The 25,378-nt window shown below is 44.1% G+C and overlaps 1 protein-coding gene across 2 annotated transcripts in view; it reads right to left on the bottom strand.

Annotated features, from left to right (window-relative positions):
• The window catches only part of BEND4 (BEN domain containing 4), a 203,088-nt gene that overhangs the window by 124,975 nt on the left and 52,735 nt on the right, over positions 1–25,378 (bottom strand). For both annotated transcript variants that reach the window (XM_077477561.1, XM_077477560.1), the window contains exon 2: positions 2,814–3,380. In XM_077477561.1, coding sequence (XP_077333687.1) covers positions 2,814–3,380 — 567 coding nt within the window. The remainder of the gene's footprint in view (positions 1–2,813; positions 3,381–25,378) is intronic.

Raw genomic sequence — 25,378 nt, 5'->3', positions numbered from 1 at the left:
CCTGCATTCATTATATCTGGTCTCCCACAGTACACAAATGTAATTATTTTAGTAAACATAAACAGCTAAATACCTTTTCTCATTAGAGTATACAGGCATACCCCACTTTTAAGTATACAATGGGGTTTATTTACTAAAGCGGGAAAGTGTAAAATCAGGCTCACGTTTGCATAGAAACCAATGAGCTTCCAGGTTTTATTGCCAAAGCTTACTTGAACAAGCTGTGGTTAGAAGCTCATTGGTTTCTATGCAGAAGTGAGCCTGATTTTGCATTTTCCAGCTTTAGTAAATAAACCCCATTGTGTACTTAAAAGTGAGGTATGCCTGTATAGCAGTCTTGTGACTATCAGTGTCTGGCCAAGCACTGGTTAAAGCTTGTAGGAGGAGTTTTCTCCTCTAACTGTCCTATGAGCATGCATGACCTCTGACCTTCTGTCTGGACAGTACTCATTGGTCCTAAAGCATACTTTATAAATAGACTGATTTTACTGTTGTGGGTTTAGCAACACTTTAAAGTGTCATTAAACCCATGGCATTAAAAACTATCAATAAATGGTGTATTACATGCTGTCCATACTCTAGTCACTATGGGATTTGTTATCTGTATTCTGCAAATGTGGCTGATCCAGCTGCTCTCTATCTCCCCCTTCTGTCCAAATCCCCAATGCAGCTGGAGATTTTGCAGAGCAGTGTTGGCAACTCTAGACATGCTCAGTTTTCAGTGAGTTTCTATGCTGAGCATTTCCTCCCTATCACATATGAGAAGCTCATGTGACTATAGAATCACACATGTGGGCATATACACAGTAGTAAATGACAGCCCACTCCCCCCCCTCCTCCTCATGCCCACTAACCTGCTAAACACATTGGGGGCGGGAAATTACATCTTGATTAATGGAGGCTTCACCTTCCTGTTATTCTAAGACACAGTCTGGAGGGACATTACACAGCCTGTAACTGTCAGAAATCCACCCACATCATGTTATTGCCAAAAAATAATAAAGATTTGATTTCAAATATACATTTGTATGCCAATGTTAAACAGTTTATTGATATTCATTATGTATTTTCTCCCTAGGCTGTTTTTTTTATTTTGAACATGTGACCAGCAGCAGAGAACTAGAAGCTCCTCCTGCTTGTTTCCCAGTGTGTGCTTAGTATCACTTTAAAGGGCAGTGTCTTAAAGGGTGTGACTGGGAAAGTGGGCTGAAGGCTTTTCATAAGGCTAGACAGAGGACATAGCTTTAAACATTAGGGCCAGTTCATACCACAATGTCTGCTTTCCAGATACATTTCTGCATGCATATTTTAATGTGATCTGGTGCATCAGTCCCTAAGGGCTGGTTTACACCAGGTGCAGTCCAGTGTTTTTTATTCTGCATCAAAATCACATGAACGGCGTTTAACATGGATTCCAGTGGCCCCAGTTCACACCAGTGCAGTATGTTCCAATGCAGTCAACAAAACTAGAACATGTTGCTATTTTTCTGTATGGAATTCACCTGGAAACACATCAAAAAACACATTGGAAATCACATCTCCTCAATTGAGATGAAAAAAGGGAGGGGAAAAACACATTGGAACATCAAAAATGCACTAAACGCATCAAGCAGAAACGCATCAGGAATGCAGAAGTTATGGTGTGAACTGGCCCTTAAAGTGTTTGTAAACCCTCACTTATACCCAGTGAAGTGAACAGCCTCAAATGATACACAGAGATTAAACAAATCTTGCTCATCCATGTCTTAATGGACCTTGCTTTATGCACTGGTCCAAATTATTTGGTGGAATGGGGATTGTGGTGTGGGAATGCTTTTCATGAGTTGGGCTTGGCCCCTTAGTTCCAGTGAAGGGAACTCTTAAGGTGTCTGCATACCAAGACATTTTGGACACGTTCATGCTCCCAAATTTGTGGGAACAGTTTGGGGAGGGCCCTTTCCTGTTCCAACATGACTGTGTGCCAATGCACAAAGCAAAGACCATAAAGACAAGGATGAACAAGTTTGGGGTAGAGGGACTTGAATGGCTTGCAGAGAGTCTTGACCTCAACCCGATAGAACACTTTTGGAAGGAATTAGAGCAGGAACTGGGAGCCAGGCCTTCCCGTCCAACATCAGTGCCTGACCTCACAAATGCACCTCTGGAAGAATGGTCAAACATTCCCATAGACACACTCCTAAACTTTGTGGACAGCCTTCCTAGAAGAGTGGATATGACAATGTAATAGCTGCAAAGTGTGGGCCAATGCAATATTGAACCCTATGGACTAAGACTGGGTTGCCATTAAAGTTCATGTATGTGTAAAGGCAGTTGTCCCAATACTATATAATAATATAGTGTATATGTGCTTTGCTCAGATTTCATGCCTGAGATTTACAACCACTTTAAGGTCTCTAATAAGATATTATACTAAAATCAACTCAGAAGTAGTAATGGGCATGGTTTAATGTTCTCTGTAAAACTTTGAGCAATATGTAAATGCTATGCAAATAAAATAACAAACTAGTCTAAAGGAAACAATGCACAGTCCCCTGGGTGGCCCCACACCATAGTCAAAAACGCAATAAAACATAAATAAATAACTAAACAGCAAAGAATTGGATCTCCAACAATTTCCTCTCACATATTGTACAGATACATCATGGAAGATTGATGTCTTCAGACTTCCTACCTATTAATATGTCCATCCCTGGACTGGTACTTTGGCGATACTGTAAGGCAAATCATAGCATTTACATGGTTTATGTTTAGACCTTAAATTTGGCTTGAACTTTTTAAAGGCTGAAGATTGTCAGGATAACAGGTGAGATTACCTGGTATGCTTTCTAACTTCCTTCTTAGTTCCTCATTCTCCTGCTGTAGACAGATGACCTCTTGTTCCAGTTCCTGGCACCTGGGACAGTAGCCTTCTTCGTCCTCATCGTCGTCCTCCTCCTCGGGAAGAGTGGAGGATGATGGGTGGCCATGTGATTCAGAAGTTGCTGGTGATGCCCACCCACCCATTGTATGCACTGGAGACGATGAAAGAACATCCATGTCGGTCATGTGACCATAATCACTGGTGGATGATATATTCCGAACTGGGAAACTGCCGGCCAGAAGGTAGTTTTGGAGGGAATCAGTGAACACCCTCAGGAATGCAGAGGTTTGTTGCTTTTTGTGAATGTACTGCATTTCTACGTCTGGTTTGTCTGATGGTTGACTGTGAAAGGCTTTATTAAGCTGGCACTGGTCTGACCTTTCACTATAACTGTTATTTTCCTGTTTCACACAAGACAAGGCTGGGGAATGCTTGGAGTCCAAAAGCTTCCCCCCACAGTTCAACAGGTTTAGCACTCGGCTACACTGCTGGGCAAAGGCATCGAGAATCATCCGGCTTTCTGAAAAGAGAAAATAAAAATAGTAACAAAAAGACAACAATGGCATCAGGGAAAAAAAAAAACCCTGCAATAGGTTCATTTCTTCATTAACTGCCAGAATTAGCCGTCATTCAGTTTGATTAGAAACACATGCTTTCACTGCAATGTAAAGTTAATTGCTTATGTTCTTATTGATTTGCATAATTAACAATGACAAGTATTAATAGCAAGAAAATGTAAATGTACTCACTATTTACTGCTCCCTTCACAAAGCTTATTTCAGATCCTTCATGTTTAAATAATGGATTTATTACAAAAAATAAAAATAAATTCTTTTAGCAGTAGTAGTTGAATACTGTAGACAAGCATGTGAATAATTAATGAATGAAGAAGCAAGCTGAAAAGAAAATAATTCAGAAGCTAAGGAGACAATTTATTAAAAGATGCAATCTGTGCATTGGGGTATATAGAAGCCATCATTACATTTGATTAGAAGGATACACCAGAGGCCTTCAAACAATGTATATTGTGCTCAGTGTATTTTAAAAAAAAACTAGAAATGCACAAGATTCCAATCTGGGAACATACTATAATCTTAATACACAGGAATGTAATAAAATATTATGTTGAAGGTTTCTCTTAGCCCTTGTACGCACGGTCGGAGATTCCGACGGAATGTGTCCTATCGGACCGTTTTGTCGGATAATCCGACTGTGTGGTCTCCATTGGACTGTTTCCGTCGGAGTATCCGACGGACCAAGTTTTCCAACTTGTCCATAAAATTTTCCGACAAAATGCTCTGATCGGACATACTCCGATCATGTGTAGCCTACTCCGATGGACAAAGTGCCACGCATGCTCAGATCAAATTCCTAGACCAAAGCTATTGGCTACTAGCCTGAACGTAGTCCCGTCGTAATGAAATAACGTCATCACGTTATGTACAATCGGATTTTCCGACAACTTTGTCGAACCGTGTGTATGCAACAGTTTCGGACAAAATCCGTCAGACAAAATCCAACGGATTTGGTTGTCAGAATGTCCGACCGTGTGTACAAGGGCTGACAGGTAAGGCACACCACTGGACTTTCTGGAAAGGTGATTTCCCAGTAAAACCTGTGCTTGGTACTCAGTGTCAACTGGGTGAATGGGAAATGCAGTGAATGCATCCATCTGACGGGATTGGTGGTTGGTATTGGAACAAAAGGGACTAAGTATAACCAAGCTCCTGTCCTACCCCCACAAATCCTGACCTTTACAAATGTTCAACTTGAGGAAAGTTTAAATGGATGCACACAGCCCCAGCTTGGAGCATGAAAGTATAAGTGTAAAGGACTTAATATTAATAATATGTTCAATGCCTAACTAGAAGACAGTAAAAATGGGTTTACTTTTGTAAGGTTAAAAATCCACTGAAAAATAGGCTTATTTTATGCAGAAATTCTCATGAACACTTTCCCCTTCCCACAACCTTCATTCTATTTCTTTTACCTCCTTTTCCCCCTCCTTTCCCTTCCCTCTTTTTCTTTTCTTTTCTCTCTCCTCCCTTTTTCTCCTCTTCCCTTCTCACCAGTGTGCTAGTTAATCTTGTTCTTTTCATGGTTTAGTTGCAGTTTCTCCTTTCATTCACGGCCTTGCACTACCCTATCAGTTCACCTCATTCCCACTCCACATTTCCACCACTTCACTGGCACCCTTTTATTCCTTTAATATTATTTGGTTTTTGGCAATTTTATTTCTTGAACTTCATTCCACCCAGACTCCAGCCCATTGATTCATTAATTTCCCCCAGTCGCCACGGGAGGCTCTGCTGGTTACGCCCTGCGCCCTGTTTGCACCGGGACTTGTGTAAGCAACCTTATACCCTTAGTATATTTTCCTTCCCCACCCCCATTCAACTGTACAACTTTTTACAAACGTTGTATACATTTTTGACTATTATGTCAACTGATTTTGTCCATTTACAGATGTATTTCCTGATGAAGTGGTTACTCTGCAAAACTAGTCTAAGTACTATTTATGACCAAGTCACTGTTTTTTAATTGTTATTGCTATGTTGTCTGTATTAATACATTTTCTAATCTTTTAAGATTGTCTATACTTCTTATTTTTACCCTTGCTACATTATACCGAGATAGTCCACTTGTTCTTTTGCCCCTGGCAAACCTTGGTTGTTGACCAGGTTCCCAAACCTTTATTCCACTAAATCTTGGATGATGGCACAATTTATTACATTTTATATCTTTGGTTAGTATGTTTAGAGGCTATCCATTTCCTTTTTATTCTCATGAACACTTTAATGAACTAGTCTTTCCTAAACAGAGCTTCTCAAACATATCCTCAGGCTTTAGTGACAGTGGATGCTTTGCTGGTTTTCACAGTGACTAACATGTGTTCCTCAGAGAAAATCCAAAACATCTGAACTGGTGGGGAAGCCTGAGGTCAGGCTTTAGAACTAATGTCCTATAGTTTATGTGTAAATTTCCCATCATGCTTGAGGCAACTGTATCCGTATTAAGCCTAGTACACATGGGCCGAATGTCAGATGGCATCTGCCGGTTCAATAAAAAATGGCTGGCATTCAGCCCGTGTGTACTGGAGTCGGTCTGACAGAAGGCAGGCGTTCAGCCTGCTTCCGTCAAAGGGGCATGACCAAAAAAGGTCTGTTGATCGGCTCCTGATCAACGCTCTTAACCAATGGCTGACAGCACTAACTGGAGTGTTTTGGAGGGGGGCCATCTCCTTGTCAGAACCCAATAGAACAGCAGGGGAGATTGCTGTACATCGGCTCCACCTGTGCTGTCTATTTTTTTTCATTCAGCCCTGTTATGTAGTAGTGTGTACTAAGCTTTAGTGTACTTGGAACAAAGATAACTGAGTACTTTCCATGATTCTTTTTATTTTTTATTTAAACAAACACTCACCCTCTTTCTCGATACCACTGTATAACTGGTCATAGATGGATTGTTTTTATATACATTCAGTAGCAATTTTCTCCATCCACACAATGGGGATGGATAGAGGAATCTGTCCTGTTGAGACAGAGGGGTTGATTTTCTAAAGGCAAATAGACTGTGCACTTTGCAAAGTATAGTTGCACTCTGCAAATGCAGTTGGTCCAGAGCTTAGTAAAGGAGGTAAAGCTTCACTTTGAAAAGAGCACCCAATCACATGCAAGGACAATTAAAAAAAACTGCATTTTTCCTTGCACATGATTGGATGATGGAAGTCAGCAGATCTTTTGCTTATTTACAAACAACTGCACTTGCAGTGTGCAATGGCCCTTTAAAAAGTGTGCAGTCTATTTGTAAATCAACCCCATTGTCCTCTGATAGCAGGAACTTTCCACTGTCAGTATACACTAATCAGCGGTTGCAGCTGAATGGCGCCATTGGCTCCCGCTGCTGTCAAAGTCAGCCAGTCAATTAGGGGAGAGAGGGTGCGGGGCCGGGTTGGGGCTCCATATCTGAATGGACACACAGAGCTGTGACTCATCTCAGGTGCCCCCATAGCAAGTTGCTTACTGTGGGGGCACTGATCAGGAGGGAGGGGCCAGGAGCAGCAAAGATGGACCTGAGAAGAGGAGGATCCTGGCTGCTCTGTGCAAATCCACTGCAACAGAGCAAATAATTATAACATGTTTGTTATTTTTATAGGAAAATAAAATAGCCTTTACAATCACTAATTGAAGCTTAGACAAATAAAAACTTAGAAGCTGATTGGTTTCTATGCAGAGCTGCACCAGATTTTGCACCAGTTTTAGTAAATCAACCCCATTGATTGAAATTACACTGGCGTAACGTTGTGCCTTTGAATGAAGGACACCCACATAGGTATATCTCGAGTCTATGTATGGTTTACTGATTAATATCCGTGTACCCAAAGTGACAGCAAAAAGAAATAAACAGGAGGTTTTATACATCTTCTACATATATCCAGAGGAAAAGGGAACTCCTGAATATTCTAAGATAACATTGATATGAATTTGACCTTGTATAGTGGCCAGATATGTATCAAGAGATATTAAAAATAACATAAAATAATAGCTAAAACCAAAGGCCTAGAGCCGGATATGATCTCTCTCCCACATGTCTAAAATAATAGCCATGACCATGAACCTAGATTCTAACATCCTTTCTCCCACATGTCTAGTGAGCAACAGAACTCGTCCACAACAGAACACAACAATATATAACATAGTAGTTCAACACATCATGCCATAATAACTTTAGACTTCCTTTTGTTTCTTAACTCTAGTCCCTGATGAACAGTCGGAATTTTGATCCATCTATAACCTTTATGGAAGACATTTTAGTTCTTAAAGGGCTCATTCACATGTGTTCCATGCACGTTCAAAACGCACTGGGTGTGCAATCTGCTTGCGGGTGTCATGCGTGCGAGTGATGCTTAGTCTATTAGGAATGTCTGCTCCCCACCAAAAAGGAAGACGAAGCTCCAATGATATCGCTGTACGTTATAAGTGTGCAGGAAATAGGTACTATTTTTATTAAAAAAAGAACTGGGGGGGGGGGGGGCTTAAGGTGTTTATTTTCAATGGCGTTTAAGCTGACAAAGGAACAAAAAAGTAAAACATTGACGGTCCAGGATCAGGCAAGATTGAGACAATAAAGTCGGGATCCGCCCATATGCCTACACTGGCACCCAGCTCAGGCTGAGACGGCAGCTCCCGCCCCCTCCACAGCCCCACACTCCAGTGTGTGACACTCACTAGCTCTCTGATCAAGGAGCTGTGAGAACTGAGCGGTCAGCGGTGTTTGATCGCTCGGTTGTCAGTGTTAGAGCCGGCCCGATGCTGCATCCACCTAGGTAGTATGATTTTTTTTTTAATGGATTCCCATACATCTCTTTTAAACACTTTATACTACTGCCTCCTTTTAAAATGAATATGTTGTTTTTTTTATCCTGGACCCCCAACACAGGTCATTTTTAGTATACATAGCATTTATATTTAATTGTGTAATAAGTAGGCTAATTTCAGCTTTTAAATCAGTATGCCAAATACAATGTTTTTGGCTAACAGAAAATTAAAAAAAAAATCTATTGAAATTGTACAAATTAATAAAAAGTCAATTCCAGGTATTAAATTAATTATGAGCATAAAGAATTATTATACAATCAATTTGTTTACAAAAACGTATGTAAGTTTAAAATGAAAGGATAAAATAAGTAAAATAAGTTGATCCATAAAATTGGCAATAAACTGACCTATAACCTTATAAGTAATTGGCGCTAACCTAAAATATTAATGAACTATATTAATTATAACCTAAAATATGAATTAACTATGTTAAATAGCTATGACAATTATCCTATCTTACTAAGTAAAACATTTATTTTAGTGGAAAGGGATTAGAACACCTGTCAGGTTTGTATTGCTGTCTGTGCCTTTTGGGGCAACTCACCCTCTCCATTTGCCTATTTAGTATTTTAACCGAAAATGACAGAAAAACACAAATTTTGGGTTGTTGCCACAGGAATACCGGGGGAAATATTCCAATGGATACACTAGTTCTGTTGACCCTGGTGACAACCGAGAATCCCCTCACTTTAGAGAGATTTTCTTTCACTTCCTGATTTAGCTATGTGACATGAACTGGAGGGAAATGTCCACAATGGGACACAGATGGCCTACATTTCTTAAAGCGGGAGTCCAGCTGCAAAAAAGAAAATTTAAAAAAGTCAGCAGGTACAAATGCTATAGCTGCTGACTTTTAATAAGCACGCTTACCTGTCCAGGGTGCCCGCAATGTCATCCGCCCACGGCCAATCCGTCCATCGCATCGGGTCCTGGTGCCGCCATTCTAAGTAAGGGAAACAGGCAGTGGAGCCTTACAGCTTCACTGCCCGTTTCCTACTGCACATGCGTGAGTTGTGCTGAGCTTTGTGAATGGCCAGCTGTGTTCTGGGACACACGCAGTTCCCAGAACACACCGCGCCACCTACCCCAGAAGACAACGTGAGGAGGAGAAGACTGAAGACTGTCAATCACCGTGGTGTAGGAAGTGGCAGATTAGGACGACATTTTTAGGAGCATGCTATTTCTTTTGTTAGATAACAAACAGAAACAAAGAAATTTTTTTTTTTCAAACTTTCTGTAATATTTTTATTTATATAGCAACAAATAAAAACACAGTGGTAATTAAATACCAAAAAAAAAATGATAAAAACAGGATTTTTTGTACTAACCGTAAAATAATATTCTGTTATTCGACCGACACAGGTCCTCTCTTAGCCACTGGGTTGTTACGCCCACCTTTAGGAGAATACTAGGCATTACATGTTATGTAACACACAGAACTTTCCAGTTCCACCCAGCTGGCGGTCCCTTAGGTAACAACCCTCCAGCCTACCATGCTGCATAACGTAAAGAGAAAAAAGAGGGGCGGGTGCTGTGTCGGTCGGTGAATTACAGAGAAAAGGATTTTATGGAGAGTACAAAAAATCCTATTTTCTCTTATATTCACCGACCGACACAGCTCCTCTCTTAGCCACTGTGACATCCCCAAGCAGTGGCAAACGAGGGGTGGGAAAACAGCATAAAAAACTTCATCCACCATGGCAAGTGGGAACTAGCTACACTTTACCCACATAAACGACAGTGCGTGGAGAAATCCACCACAAAACCAGGGTACCATCAACAGGAGTGAACAACCATAACCGCACAGAAACCTGCGGAATGTAATGCAACAGTGCATTACGTCAACAGTACTGCGTTTTTATCGAAAAAAAACAGGAAAAAATAAAAATATTGCATACTCAAAACCTTGCGGCCAAAAGAGGCATCAGCCGATGCACCGACGTCTACCTTGTAGAACTTGGTAAACATGTGGACAGACCACCAGGTCACAGTTTTACACACTTGAGAGACAGACGCTTGGTGTCGGTAGGCCCAAGATGTTCCCGAATGCCCTCGTGGAGTGGGCCGTGACCAGAAAGGGGGGCACCTGCCCCTTCAAGTCATAGGCCTGCACTACAATCTGTCTGATCCACCTGGAAATGGTGGCCAACGTGACCGCCATACCTTTCTTTGGACCAGCCACCGACACAAACAGTGAGTCTGACTTCCGGAAGGGAGCCGTGGTAGACAAATATACCTTCAGAGCCCGAGCCACGTCCAGAGCGTGAAGGGCCACCTCACTAGGATGTGTAGGCTTAGGACACAGAGATGGTAACACAATGTCCTCATTGATATGACAACCCAAGACCACTTTCGGCAAAAAGGACGATTGCGGACGCAACACCACTTTATCCTTGTGAACAACTAGATATGTCGACTTGCAGGACAAGGTCACCAGTTCCGAAACCCTCCTGGTCAATGTGATGGCCACTAGAAAGACCACTTTCTGGGAAAGGGTCAACAGGGGAATCTCCCTGATATTTTCAAAAGGTGGTTTCTGAAGCGGCGACAACACCAGGTTCAGATCCCACGGGGGTAACGGTGGACGCACCAGAGGGACTACATGACGCACCCCTTGAACAAAGGCACTCACTAATGAGTGAGATGCCAGGGGCCGCTGAAAAAAGACAGCCAAGGCAGATATTTGCCCCTTAATAGTGCTTAACGCCATTTTCTGGTCTACTCCTGAGCTTCTTGTTCCTCCTTGGTGATTGATGTATGCCACCGCAGTGGCGCTGTCTGACTGGATCCTGATCGGATGCCCTTGCAGTCTCATCGACCAAGTGGAGAGGCATAGCTTGATCGCTCTTAGCTCGAGCAGATTGATTGGCAACCTGGATTCCTCCGTCGACCAGAGGCCCTGAGCCAACTAAACACCCATCACTCCACCCCAGCCGGATAGGCTGGCGTCTGTTGTGATCACTGTCCCTTTCAGAGGCAGGAACGACTTCCCGGCCTGAAGCACCGGGGACCTCAGCCACCAGATCAGAGAATCTCTGACTAACTGGCTCACCTAGATCTGTCGATCTAGGGACAATGGAGATTTGTCCCACTTTGTCAAAATCTCCTTCTGCAGAACTCTGGTGTGGAACTGGGCATACGCCACTGCCTCGAAGGAGGCTACCATGAGTCCCAGGACTCGCATGGCGAAGCGAATCGATGTGGTTCATCAGCAGTTTTACTAAGGCTCTGAGTGTCTGCAACTTGTCTGAAGGGAGAAACACTCTCGCTTCCCTGGAGTCCAGCAGCAAGCCTAAGTACTCCAAACGCTGTGTCGGTACTACCACCGACTTCTTTAGATTTAACAGCCACCCAAACTCTTGCAGTGTCTGTATGGTGATCACCACATCCTCCTCTAATTCTGAGGCAGAGGATGCTCTCAGGAGAAGATCGTCTAGATATCCCATGATTGCAATCCCACGTTGCCGCAGCAAGGCCAAAACTGGAGCCAATAACTTGCTAAAGACTCTGGGGGCTGATGCCAAACCAAAAGGGAGAGCCACAAACTGGTAGTGGGCTTCCCCGACTGCAAACCGCAGAAACTTTTGATGCCAGAGGCATATGGGTATGTGCAGATACGCATCCTGAATGTCCAAGGACGCCAGGGAGTCTCCTTGATGGAGTGCAGCGACTACTGAGCGAACTGATTCCATTCTGAACCTCTGCACTTTCACAAAGTGATTGAGGGCTTTTAGATCCAAGATTGGACGTACCCCTTCCTTCTTGGGAACTACAAACAGGTTTGAGTAGAACCCCTGGAAACATTCCGATTCTGGAACAGGTACAATCACCCCGCGATTCAGCAGGTCCCTTACTGCCCCCAAGAGGGCCTCCCGGCGAGCCGGAGAAATGGGTATGCTGGAGGGGAAGAATCTGTTTTGCGGCCAAGAGAGAAGCCGTAGGAAATCAGATCGCAGACCCATTAGTCGAACAGTCGAGAGGACCACCGGGGCTGCAAACTCCCCAAGGCGACCCCCCACCCGAGTCATGGGTGTGGGCAAACCTTCATGCGGTAGCACTTTTGTTCGGAGGCTTGTTAGGCTTGCGGTTCCAGGGACGTTTCTTTCCTTCCGTGGTCATCCTGTCGGGCTGGGGACGTTTAGCCAAAGCTCTGGGCGGACAAAAAAGCTGTTTATGAGCGGAAAAAGAGGGCCCTTGCCTACGGCGTGGCTCCTTAGCCTTCCTGGCCTGTGGGACTAGAGTACTCTTACCACCTGTTTCATTCTTAATAATGTCATCCAAGGAGGCTCCAAAGAGCCAGTCGCCAAGGAAGGGAAGATCTGTCAGGGCTTTTTTTCGATGTCTGGTCAGCAGACCAGCATTTCAACCAAATCAGGCGCCTCAGCACCACAGCTGACACAGAAGCCCTGGCTAACAGAGGGAGAGTATCCAGGGCCACGTTACAAACGTACTTCAGGCCTTGCACTAATTGGTCTGCTAATTCCAGGCAGACAGGAGAAGCCTGTTGTTCTCCCAATTCACGGTGCAACAGTTTTGCCCACTCAGTTAATGTCTGCAACACAAGTGCGGATGCCAGTACTGGTCACACGGCTGACCCCACAACCGTAAACAAGGAACAAGCCACTGCCTTGGCCTTCCTGTCCGTGGGATCCTTAAAACGCAGGAGTCCCCTCTACCAGGATCGTGGTTACTTTGTTTAACCTGGATACTGGGGGGTCCACGACCGGAGGAGCCGACCACTTCTTGAGAAGGCTCTCCTCAAAAGGGTAATGCACCGCCCTGTATTTGGGGACTAAAAAGGTCTGTTGCGAGTGACCCCATTCCTTGTAAATGAACTTGTCAAAATAAGTTAGAAACGGGAACACCTTAGGTGAATGGGCTGGCTTACAGGACCCAAAAGGGACCGCTACCTCAGCAGAAGAATCTGCCGGCTCCTGAATTTTTAGGGTATCACGCACAGCTGTGATAAGTGCTCCAACAAGTGCTTTGTCGCACACGGACCCGGACGGGGACTCATCCTCACTTCCCAAACGGTCCTGGTCAGCGTCATCTGACATGACAGAGCAGGGGTCACCAGCCTCAGCGGGACCCGAGTCTGCAGAGCCAGAACTCTCCCCAGAGGACAGGGGTGGGGGCAGGGGCCGCTTTTTAGCACATTTGCGCCCACGCACCGCCTCCATCTTGGCAACGAACGAATTGAGGAACGCAGACAAGGTGTCCAAGGGCACTGCGCAGTCCGACCCAGTTGCAATTGCTTGGATTTTCTGAAGCCAGTTTCTGAAGCCATGCTGACCCCACCCTGTCTGCCACCTGAAGGGGACTTAGGACAGTGACAGTTCCACCCTCCCTACTGCTGCAGGCTGAGGGGCTCTTTCCCACAGGACTCACCACCCTGAGAGGTTCATGTGCTATCCAGCAGATAGTGCCTGTAGTCTCTGTTGGTTCCCAGGTGCAGAGGAAACAGCTCTGTGTTGGTGGAAGCAGCTGCTAAATGGCGCTGGAACCGCTCTGTAGTGTGCTCAGGCTCACTCGCTGCCACCCAGCATCCAGCATAAGGACATAAAACACAGGGAAGATGGCCGTCAGAGCACAGGATCACATGCTGCCGCTAGAGAACACTGAAAAAAAAAACGTGTTCAGGCTTCCAGAACATGGCCGCCGGCATCCAGTATAAGGACAAATCACAGGGAAAATGGCCGCTGAAGCCCAGGAGAGCATTCTGCCCTTGCCCACACCTAAGATGGCCGCTGTATGCAAGCCATGAGGGACTCAGAGAGGAACAATTGCTGTGAGCACAGCGCTGCATAGGACACAAGCAGTCTCATAGGCACCTTCCAGGGACATGAAAAAACAGGACCCAGGACACAGCCAGCCAGTGCTACCCCCCCCGGTGAGAACCCCCCCGGAGAGCCCCTGCACAGACACACACACCGCTCTGCAGCATCTCCCACAGGGAGGGGGAGGGAGAAAGGGACAGGGAGAGAAGAGAGGGAGGTGAGGGACCCCTGAATCAACCTCCCAGGGAATGCCTAGCTGCTCAGCCCCACCAAGGCAGGGAGAGCTGTACTTACGAGTCCTGCAGAGCTGGGAGACATTCCATTACAGACCCACTCACTGATCAGTACAGGGTGGCTGCTGGCCCGGCACACTGTGACGCAGACATCATATCGGTCATATGTGGGCCCCGGAGCATAAAAGCTCACCGACCACCTTTGGAGCTGAGGTTTCATCGTGGCCGACTCAGCGCTGAGTTCTGGCCTGCACATGCTCGATGGCCGGACTGGGGAGACTACAAGGATAAGGGTATCCAGCCTGTCACCCAGCCGGCTGTTGATAGCAGATCACAGGATCCATCATCTTGCGCAAAAAAAAAACGTGCTTCTTGCAGAAAAAACACGGACCGGTGGGCCCGTCAGGGTTCCTAGGTCCTTCTCCTTCACTAGGCAAAATAAAACTGATGACTGCATGGATTTAATTTGGGTACAGTGTTGCATGACTGAGTAATTGTCAAAGCGTGACAGTGTTGAAAGCTTAAAAATGGCTGGGGCAGAAAGGGGGTGAAAGTGTGGTATTGATTGTAAGCTCTAACGAGCAGGGCCTTCTGATCCCTCCTGTATTGATTTGTATTGTAAGTGTACTGTCTGCCCTCATGTTGTAAAGCGCTGCGCAAACTGTTGGCGCTATATACATCCTGTATAATAATAATAAATAATAATATTGAGGCAGTTAACTAACCCACGCTACAGAGGAGACCAGAGGAAACCATTTATTAACTTTTGAAATATATTTAATATTTTACATGCTGTAATACGTTGTAACACCATATCTCAATCTCTCTGTACAGCTGATTTTGCACACAAATTACCAGTGATCGCCTGTTAGTCTAAGGTTAGGATTTAGTCCAAGATATGTTAGTCCGAGATTAGGATTTAAGGCTGGAAGACCTGCTTCCATGCAGACCTGTTCTACCTCCTACCTCCTGCCATGTTACTGCAGCTGCAGCTGGGCGTCTGGCCAGCTTCTGTCAGATGAGCATGCTGGAAAACCAGAAGCCAACTGGCTCCTTATCAGTGCTCTCAGCCAATGGCTGAGAGCACTGACTGTAGTGTTCTGATGGGGGGGGCATCATCCTGTCAGAATACAATAGCACAACAGGGGAGAATGATGTACTAACATTAGACTGTTAGTACAGCAGTTCCAACTGCATTCCCTGAACGAGAAATATGGGAATTAATTTTTTTAATCATACATAGCTGGATGTAGCATTGGTCCAATGCTATATCTGTCCCTCGCTGGCTCGAGGACTAAGAACCGAGCGATCAAACACCGCTGATCACTTGGTTCTCAGAGCTCCCTGGGCAGAGAGCTGGTGGCTGTCAGTCACTGCTCTCTGCTCTGCCCTCTCCTCACTCACTGGAGTGCTGGGCCGTGGAGGGGCAGAAGCGGCCGGCTTAGATTCTCAGTGGTGCGCTAAGAGGCTGAGCCAAGTGCCCGTCCAGGCATGTGGGCGGATCCAGACTTCATTGTCATGATCTTGCCCCGATCTGGCTCTGTGACCTCAGTAGACAGCAGACTTCAGCCTGCTTTATTGCTGAAAAAGGGTAACAGGAGTGCAACATGAACTACACTCCTGTGATCCACAGAAGTAGTACAGCCAAACGAGCTTTGGCTGTACTTCTCCTTTAAGCCTATTAGCGTGTACCTGTTGTGAAGGGGGCTGACTCTGTTGTAACAGGGACTGAGACTGATGTCCACAGAGGTAGACTCTAATGTGAAAGGGAGAACGCTGACATGACAGAGGCTGGCTCTAATGTGATTGGGGGGGGGGGGGGGGGGGGTTGTGATGTGAAGGGATCTCTAATGTGATGGGCAAAACTCTTGACAGAGATAATAAAATGAAGGTGTGTTGTATGCCCCCGTGACTTTTTTTACTGCACCCCCAGATCAGACAGGCTAAACCCGGCCCTATCTCCAGGCATGGGGAACTGTACCAGAGAATGCCAATATACAGATGGCAGACATCTAAGTGTTTGATAAGCAGTGATGAAGTATATAAAATGGGTCCTGCCTTGTTCACTCCTCTCCATCTTCTGCCAGTTACCATCCTGTTTCTGAGCCTGGTACCGTGATCAAACAACCCCACCATATGAGCATTACATCTCTTATTTACGCTGCATAGATTGTACGTGTGACATCAGTTTAAATATGTTTATCTCATGGGTACATTGTATATATTCTATGTAAAAGCATTTGTATGTAAATCTGTCAGATGTGGCGTGAAGAGGTAATTGCTTTTTGTTGTGCATGAATTTCTTTTTACTCTGCACTGAAAATCATGCAATGTACATATAAATGAAACCACGGCTTTCCCTTTGATATGTTTTTCAAACAGAAGATAAAAGGTGGTCCTTAATTCAAGGTACGGCACGCTATACATTGTGGAACCTACCAAGAAGCTGTTATCTGTTGGACAATTTGAAGTAAGACTGTAAGATGACCGTTGGTCACCTGGCTTCATGAAAATGCAAGTTGCCTGGTTTTCATTCTCATTCCAAGGGCGGGCGAAGCCCCAAAGCAAGGGATCATCATTTTATCTGCCCAAAGTTGAGCTTTAAAATGTCATCCAGACTTGTAATTTTTACTGTAAAGGCAGACATTTTAACCAACTGCCTACTGGTCACTTTTACCTCTTCCTGTCCAGGCCAATTTTCAGCTTTCATTTTAATGATAATTGCGCAGTCACGTAACATTGTACCCACACAACATTTTTATATATTTTTTAACACAAACAGAGCCTTCTTTTGGTGGTATTTAATCACTACTGGGTTTTTTATTTTATGCTGCATAAATGAATAAAGACTGAAAATTTGGAAAAAAAAAAAAAACTTTCATAGTTTGCTATAAAATTTTGCAAACAGGTCATTTTTCTCCTTCACTGATGTGCGCTAATTAGGCTGCACTGATGAGGCGCCACTGATGGGCATTGATGGTCACTGATAGGCTGCACTGATGAGGTGGCACCAGTGGGCAATGATAGGAGGTATTGATGGGTAGCACAGCTGGGCACTGGTAGGCAGCACTCATGAGCGGCACTGATAGGTGACACTGATGAGGAGGCACTGATTGTCAGCACTGGTGAGCACAGATTGGCAGCACTGCTGTGCACTGTTGGGACTGCACTGATAATCAGAACGCTAATAATCAGTGCCCTGATTATCAGTGTAGATGTGCCTTTTAGAGAGAGGCTGGTTATCGACTCTCTTCACCTCTTCTCATGCTGTCAGCAGGAGTGCCGAAAACCGGCTTCTGTTTAGATCCATGATCAGCTGTGATTGGACACAGCTGATTATGCGATAAGGCCCCTTTCACACTTGTGCGACTTGCCCTGCGACTGTAAAGTTGCAGGACAAATCGTACCCCATAATTTCCAATAAGTACCATTCATATCTGTGTGACTTCAAAGTAGTCCCTGTACTACTTTGGTCCGACTTTGATGCGAGTTGGGGCCATAGACCTCAAGTTAACACAGGCATTCCCTGAAATCATGGCGGAATTGTAGTAAAATCACACCACTTGGCAGTGTGAAAGGGGCCAAAAGAGCCACTGATCGGCTCTTTACCTCAATCTGTAAACAGCAGTGTCCTCCAGACTCTGCAATCACAGAGTGCCCCCCCCCCTGCCCGTACCCCACACACCGTCGTATGAGGACGTTCCACAACTAGACGGCCACGATGAAGTGGTTAAACATATTTTATTACAATATTTCCTGAACAAAAATCACAATTTCTATCCCGTGCCTTCAAATTTTCTCATCACTATGATCGAAAAAGCAGGTCAATTTGACCCCACTAATTATAAATTGAACGAATGTTCCAAAATTGATAATTTCCAAATGAAATTATACTTGTGTGTACCCATCAAGTGGCACGTGAAGTGCGAATAAAGCTGCTAAGTCCCTTATTCAATAATCTGCACACTCACCATCCGAAGGCTAACATATTTCCTACAGGTAGATTAAAAGGTGAGCTCCAAGAATTCAGCCACTTTGTACAATGTCCTGGATTACTAGAGGTTAAGTCTAATGAGTTGCATGCCACCTTGTGAACTTATCTCTTTAGTTTACAATATTTATTTTTACTGAATACCATCAGCATAGCTATCGCTTTACTTTCAGAGCTCCTAGGTTGGACCTGCTGTTTTCAGCTACTGCAGTTGCCGAAGCGCACGCAGCCACTTTACCTGCCCCTTCCATCCTCCTGTACAGACACAGAAGAGTTGATTTACTAAAACTTAAGAGTGCAATATCTGGTGCAGTTGTACATGGTAGTCAATTAGCTTCTAACTTCAGCTTGTTCAGTTAAGCTTTGACAACAAAACCTGGAAGCTGACTGGTTTCTATGTAGAGCTGCACCAGATTTTGCACGCTCCAGTTTTAGTAAATGTACCTCAGAGTGCTTTGCATTATTTGAACTCATTCACAAAATACAAAGCCTTCTGTGAATGAACAGCTAACGGGAGGGGTGGGCAGAGATGCTGCTGTATGTAAAGACAGGATCTCTCCTGTTAGCCCTTGTACAAAGATCGGACATTCCGACGGAAAATGTCTGATCGGACCGTGTTGTCGGATAATCCGACTGTGTGTGGGCTACATCGGACTGTTTCCGTCGGAATATCTGACAGGACAAAGTTTTAGAGCTGGGCTATAAAACTTTCCAACAACATGATCCGATCGGACTTTGTCCAATTGTGTGTAGAGAAGTGCCATGCATGCTCAGATCAAATTCCTAGACCAAAGCTATTGGCTACTAGCCTGAACGTAGTCCCGTCGTAACGAAATAACATTGTCACGTTACGTATGATCGGATTTTCCGACAACTTTGTCCGACCGTGTGTATGCAACACAAGTTTCGGACAAAATCCGTCTGACAAAATCCGATGGATTTTGTTGTCAGAATGTCCAACCATGTGTACAAGGGCTTAGAGCTCTGGGAGTACTGTGATAGCTGCACTACCAGAGCTCTGCTCTGTAAAACTGTCAGTTGTAAATAACAGGGATAAGTCCACATGATGGCATACACTTTGCTTGACTTATAGTAAGCCAGCAGATTTTAAAAAGTTACTGAATTTCTGGAATTCAAATCTAACCAATAAAAAGATTCTACAGGCAAAATCATAAAGCACTCATAGCACATTTCCAGGGGTTAGTTGGCATAATAATTCAATGTAACACAACTATGAGACAGAGAAGATGAAGAGAAGTAATTGCAGATAAGCAAAAATGTCAAACAGAGCAGCAGTAAACTGCTTGAGTGTCAGATAACATGCAGCGTGTTCACTCTGAGGTTCTCATTTGAAACACTTAAACCAGATATCTGAGAACTGTAGTGGGGACTTTTAATGGCAACTCTAATCACAGGTAGTGTTACTCACTGTGTCTCCAGCTCTGTGGTGTCTCGCAGCAGTGACACCTATGCCGAAATCAGGTGATAGGGTCTCCTCCAGGCCCTCCCACTTCACATTCCTCACCAGTCAGCTGACCTCTAGTCTCTGCACCCCAGCCATGCCGTGAACTAAATGGGTGGCTGCGATGAGTCTGAGTGGGTGGCCACAGGGTCCAGGGAAAGCCCTGCCGGGACGGTTGCGAAAAGGCTGGGTGTGGGCTTCAGGAACAGCCCAGAATTCGGTGACCCCTGGAAAATCGTCATTCGACCCCTGAGGGGGTCGCGATCCCTAGGTTGAGAACCACTGACTTAAACACTTATATTACATACCCTGTAGAAATGTAAAAACATGTTTATGGCCAATTTCTGATTATCTCCTCTAACACTATAGTAATTCTCATGGTCATAGAGAGTTACAGGTTAAAGTGTATGGTTTGCGCCAAACATTTTTTTACTTATGAATCGAGCAGCAAATGGTGGGATCCTAAAATATCTTCTTGTTTTGGAGACGCAAAAGAGAGTTAGAGGAAACCTCCTAAAGTGAGGAGAATTATTACCTTAATCGGCGGTCACCCAGACATACTGTATGTCCCCGGTCACCCAGACATACTGTATGTCCCCACTGGAAGACTTCCCGCTTACGTCTCGCTCTCAACTGTAAAATGTAGGATTTGCCCTCATCTCTCTGTCAGTGACAGTGGGCACCACTCCAAAAGGAAGGGTGACATCAAATAGATACATGCATGTGTTTATCAGAAGATACTTATCTGTGAATAATGTTAGCAATGGGGGGCTAGCAATATACAAATAACTTAAAGTAGAAGTCCAGGCTAGAACTAAAGCCGCGTACACACGGGTGGACTGTATGGCCTACTTAGTCCGTCGAAACACATTTCAGCGGACAGTCCGCTCGTGTGTGGGCTTCAGCTGACTTTTTCAGCGTGCAGTCTGGCGTACTAAGTATTTCGGATTTTTCTAAATACTGTCCGTCATACTTTGGTTTCAGCGGACAATCCGCTCGTCAGTAGGCTAGTTCGACGGACTAAGAATGGCGCATGCTCAGAAAGGATTTACATGGCGAAAGGTTGCATTGCTGTGTATTGGACTTCCTATTTCTAGTCCCGTCGTACGTGCTGTACACGTCATCGCGCAAGCTTTCGACGGACTGTTTGTGCATCCGTGTGTGGTCAAGTCCGTTCATTCGAAAGTAGGACGGACTGTCCGTCGGATTGTATGACGGACTAAGTAGGCCATACAGTCCGCCCGTGTGTATGCGGCTTTAGAAAGCCTAAAACTGCTCCCACCTACCTTTTAATTTTTATTTAACTACCCTGTAGAAGAAAGATACTTATACTTACCTATTCTCAGTGTGCTCTAGTCTGGTCACCTGATTGGCTCTCAGCTGCCGGCTTCAGAGGAGAGGAGGGACAGCCAACAAAGGATGCCACATAGCAAGTCTATGGGTGATATCACTGGCCAGGCATTCCATCCGTTCTTGGCAACCTCCCCTGAGCTGGCCACTGGGAGATCACGGAACCTGACTGGAATGATCTGAGAATAGGTAAGTATAAGCATCTTAGAATAGGAGTTAAAAGGTGGATGGGAGCAATTTTAAGCTTAGTTATTTCTAGTCTGGACTTTAAATTGGATTGTGCTATTGGAAGCAACATTCAACAGTACAACCCACCAGTCCAGTAATAAAAAAAAATTAAAAATAAAGTTTTGCATTTACATACCCTTTAAAATTGCACATTCTTCCAATCACAACCTATTTCATGAAGGCACAAAAGATTTTTTACCAGACATAAACTACAATACAGTATGCCCTATGACCAAGACTGTTTCGATTACGCCATTTGTGTCTAGCCCATCCATGGACATAATGATTATGTTTGTGTTTTTATTTTTAAACTATTACACTGTATTATAATGAGGATTTTTGTTGTAGATGGAATATATAGAAGGCTTTTTATGGTGGTCAGGACTGTATCTGCCTTTTTCTTATTATATTATTGCAGGGATTTTAAATACGTTAAGAACTATAATTTTTAGCAAATACGATTAGGGCGACAGAGAAGAAAAACACATAAAGCTGAAATAAGACAAACCGCAGTCTTAACCTCTCCCATCTGACAGCAGTTTATTGAACACATTTCACACCGGCCACTAAACTCATCCATAAATCAATAAGTATCAGCCTCTTAAAATATGAGCTATGCAAGTGCTGGGATATGGTACTGCATATAGCAGAGCTCACATCATTACTGCAGCAGAAAACCCCCTTTTATAAATCGGCATAAACCTGCATTCACCAGAAGAGAGTTATCTGTGGATAATGATGGTGGACAATGATGGCCAATAATATAAAAATACCCAAAGTCAGAACGCACTATTGGAATCAGCATACTGGACGTTTATATACAGCACTGCCAATGAACTGTGCAGCCTGCCAGTCTAGACCCTAAACGGCTTGTTCACATTAGCAGTTGAGGCGAAGTAAAACCTTGCAGTTGAGCTGCATTTTTCCAACTGCTACCCCTTTCAGAGATGTGCACATGCTCTGGCCGTGGTGCCTTTCTTTGTGGCAGGAATTATACCTCCTGTCACTTTTGATGAGTGTAGTGCCCGGTTGAGCATGACCTATTCAAGTGAATGGGGCCACTCTGCAAGCACCGCACAACCATGTGCAATGCATGCAGTTGCATACAATGCCTCATTACTGCCCGTCAAATGCTCTCTGAAGAGTGATTCAAAACCAGGTCTCTCTTCAGAGATCAAAGCACATGTGAACAAGCACTTAAACATTAGGGCCCTCCGGACCCAGCAGTCAGTGATCACTTGTTGTTTCCATGCTGTAAAGGAATGTTCATTAAACGTTTCTACTAGCTAAATGATTTGGTTCATTTACCATGGATCTGGCTAGTAGGAATATTTAGATGTGGTGCCAACATTTTTTCAACAGGGCTGTATAGAATGCTAACCTAAAGCAGAACTTAAAGCGGGGTTACACTCAAAAGTGGAAGCTCCGCCTATCAGCCCCCCCCTTCCAGTGCCAAATTCGGCACCTTTCGGGGGGGGGGGGGGGGGTGCTGGATACCTGTTGTTTTTCCCACTCACAATTTTTGCTCCCCTCCTCCTGCCGCTTGGCAATTCAGAAAATGCAGTGCGCGTTGCGCATGTGCAGTAGGGAACCAGCTGTGAAGCCAAGAGGCTTTCAGGGTGGTCACCCATCAGAGGAGCAGATGAGGGATCCAATTTAGCCTTGCTTTGATACATATATATCCCAAAAGAGGTATGCTAATGTGTCTGCTATTTGGCGTAGGTTATGGGACTCATATCACAGGTTAACCACTTACAGACCTCCGCACGTCGATATACGTCCTAACTTTGAAGAGGAATATCGTTGTTTTGACAGCACCTAGCTGCCTTAACCCAGGTATCTTCTTCGTCGGCTGTTGGTCCGCTTTCCGATAAGAGTGGTCTCTGGGGCGGATTCACCACAAGATCACTTTTATCGACTGCGGGAGAGGGCCCCCTCCTTCCGCCACGCTCCGGTGCCCTCTGCCGCTTATCGGAGCTGTCGGCAGTGGCTGGGCCATTCGGATCTTTTCCCTTGCTAGGTATGGAGATGAGTGAGGGGAATATAGCCACCCATCTTCCAAAACCAATGCAGGGCGGAAGCAACATCAAAACCCCACTTTCGCCCATAGTTCTTAAAGAGTCAATCTTTTATTTTATTTTTTTATTGCATTTTAGTGTAAATTTGACCCCAGGTCTCCTATTTAAGAGGTCCTGTCATGCTTTTTTTCTCTATTACAAGGGATGTTTACATTCCTAGTAATAGAAATTAAAGTGACACCATTTTTCTTTTTTTTTAAAAAGAACAGCGTAAAAATAAAAAATAAAAGATAAAATAAATAAGAAAAACATTTTTTTTAAACGCGCCCCATCCCGCCGAGCTTGCGTGTAGAAGCAAAGGCATACGTGATTAGTGCCCGCAGATGAAAACGGTGTTCAAACCAAAGGTGAGGTATCGCCGTGATCAGTAAAGCGAGAGCAATAATTCTAGCCCTAGACCTCCTCTGTAACTCAAAACATGCAAACTGTAGAATTTTTTAAACGTTTTGAAGCGTGACATGTTGGGTATCAATTTACTCGGCATAACATTATCTTTCACAACATAAAAAAAATTGGGATAACTTTACTGTTGTCTTATTTTTTAATTAAAAAAGTGTATTTTTTCCAAAAAAAGTTATAAGACCACTGAGCAAATACGGTGTGACAGAAAGTATTGCAACCACCACGGTCTACCTGTCACCTGCCAGCGATCGTCAGGTGGACCGCGATCAACGGATTGCCGACCCTTAACTTATAGGTAAGCCATATTATAGGCTTATCTATAGATAAAAATCACACATGGGAGTTTACTCCCACTTTAAAGTGTTACTAAACTCAGGAGCCTGCATTCACTATATCTGGTCTCCCACCGCAGACAGAACATGGAAATGCAATTATTTTAGTAAATATAAACTGCTAAATACCTTTTCTCATCAGTAGTATATAAAAGTCTTATGACTTCTATAAGTGTCTGGTTAAAGCTTGTAGGAGGCGTTTTCATTCTCCTCAGACTGTCCTTTAAAGACTGCAGGGCCCCTGACCCTCTGTCTGGACAGTGCTGATTGGCCTTGTGCTGATCACATACACTTTCTCAAGAAAAAAAAAAAATAATTCTCTAGCAAGACACACCAAACTGAGCATGTGCAGAGAGTGCCCACAAGGCGTGTGCAGAGAGTGCCCACAAGGCTCTGTTCTATCAGGAGATGGATTGAGCACAGTGGAAAAAGGGAAGGATCAGAGAAGACAGGACCAAACAGCCTTTTCACACACAGCATTGACCCCTTAGGTTACACAGTGAATATAACAAACATGCTTTACTGCATATACAGACTGATTTTACTATTGTGGGTTTAGTAACACTTTAACAGTGGCACAGGCAGCAATAAAAACTGACAGGTGTCCTAACCCCTCTCTACTTGTCCAAAACAAAAAACAAAAAGGTTTTGCCTTTAGTTGTACTTTAACTGCAAGTGGACTAGTTTGTCCATGGGAAGGTCAAATCCAAGGTGATCATCACATTGAAGAGATATGATTGGTATGTTCAGTGTTGAATATCCATATCATTCAGAGTACAGGGGAGACAATCACATTATAGCTAAATATAGGTGCTATTGTAGCCCTAAAATAATCTAAAGACTCTAGGAAGTCTGGAAAATAGCCTGCATGTGTAATGTATGTTAACGGTAAACATAAAGTAAAGATCTGATAGCAGTCTTACTAGGATGGAAAAATAACGAGAAACTGGTGGGATAACATTAATATCTGGGAAAAAATGCCGCTCCAGACTGCTTTCAGTGTTAGAATGGGCCAAGGTCAGGGGGGCCATGATCATATGATTATTGCTTAGGGAGCAAACTTCTATTCTATTCTATTCCTCCCTCCAGCAGATATAACCTGATCAATTGTCTAGGCCTTCACTGGTGAGCACTAGAGGGAACATGAAGCAGCATTTCCTCCAGGAAAGAGGAATATTATACTATTACTATTATACTACTACTCCACTGCGCTATTTATTCATCCACTGTTAAAAAAGCTTTATGTTATCTCAACACAAAACTTCCTTTGTTTCTGTCCTATTTATA

This window comes from Lithobates pipiens, unplaced genomic scaffold (genome assembly GCF_037356315.1).
Source record: "Lithobates pipiens isolate NorthernLeopardFrog02 unplaced genomic scaffold, aLitPip1_a1.2 Scaffold_13, whole genome shotgun sequence".
Lineage (NCBI taxonomy): Eukaryota > Metazoa > Chordata > Amphibia > Anura > Ranidae > Lithobates > Lithobates pipiens.
This window is presented reverse-complemented; position numbering and strand designations above follow the sequence as displayed.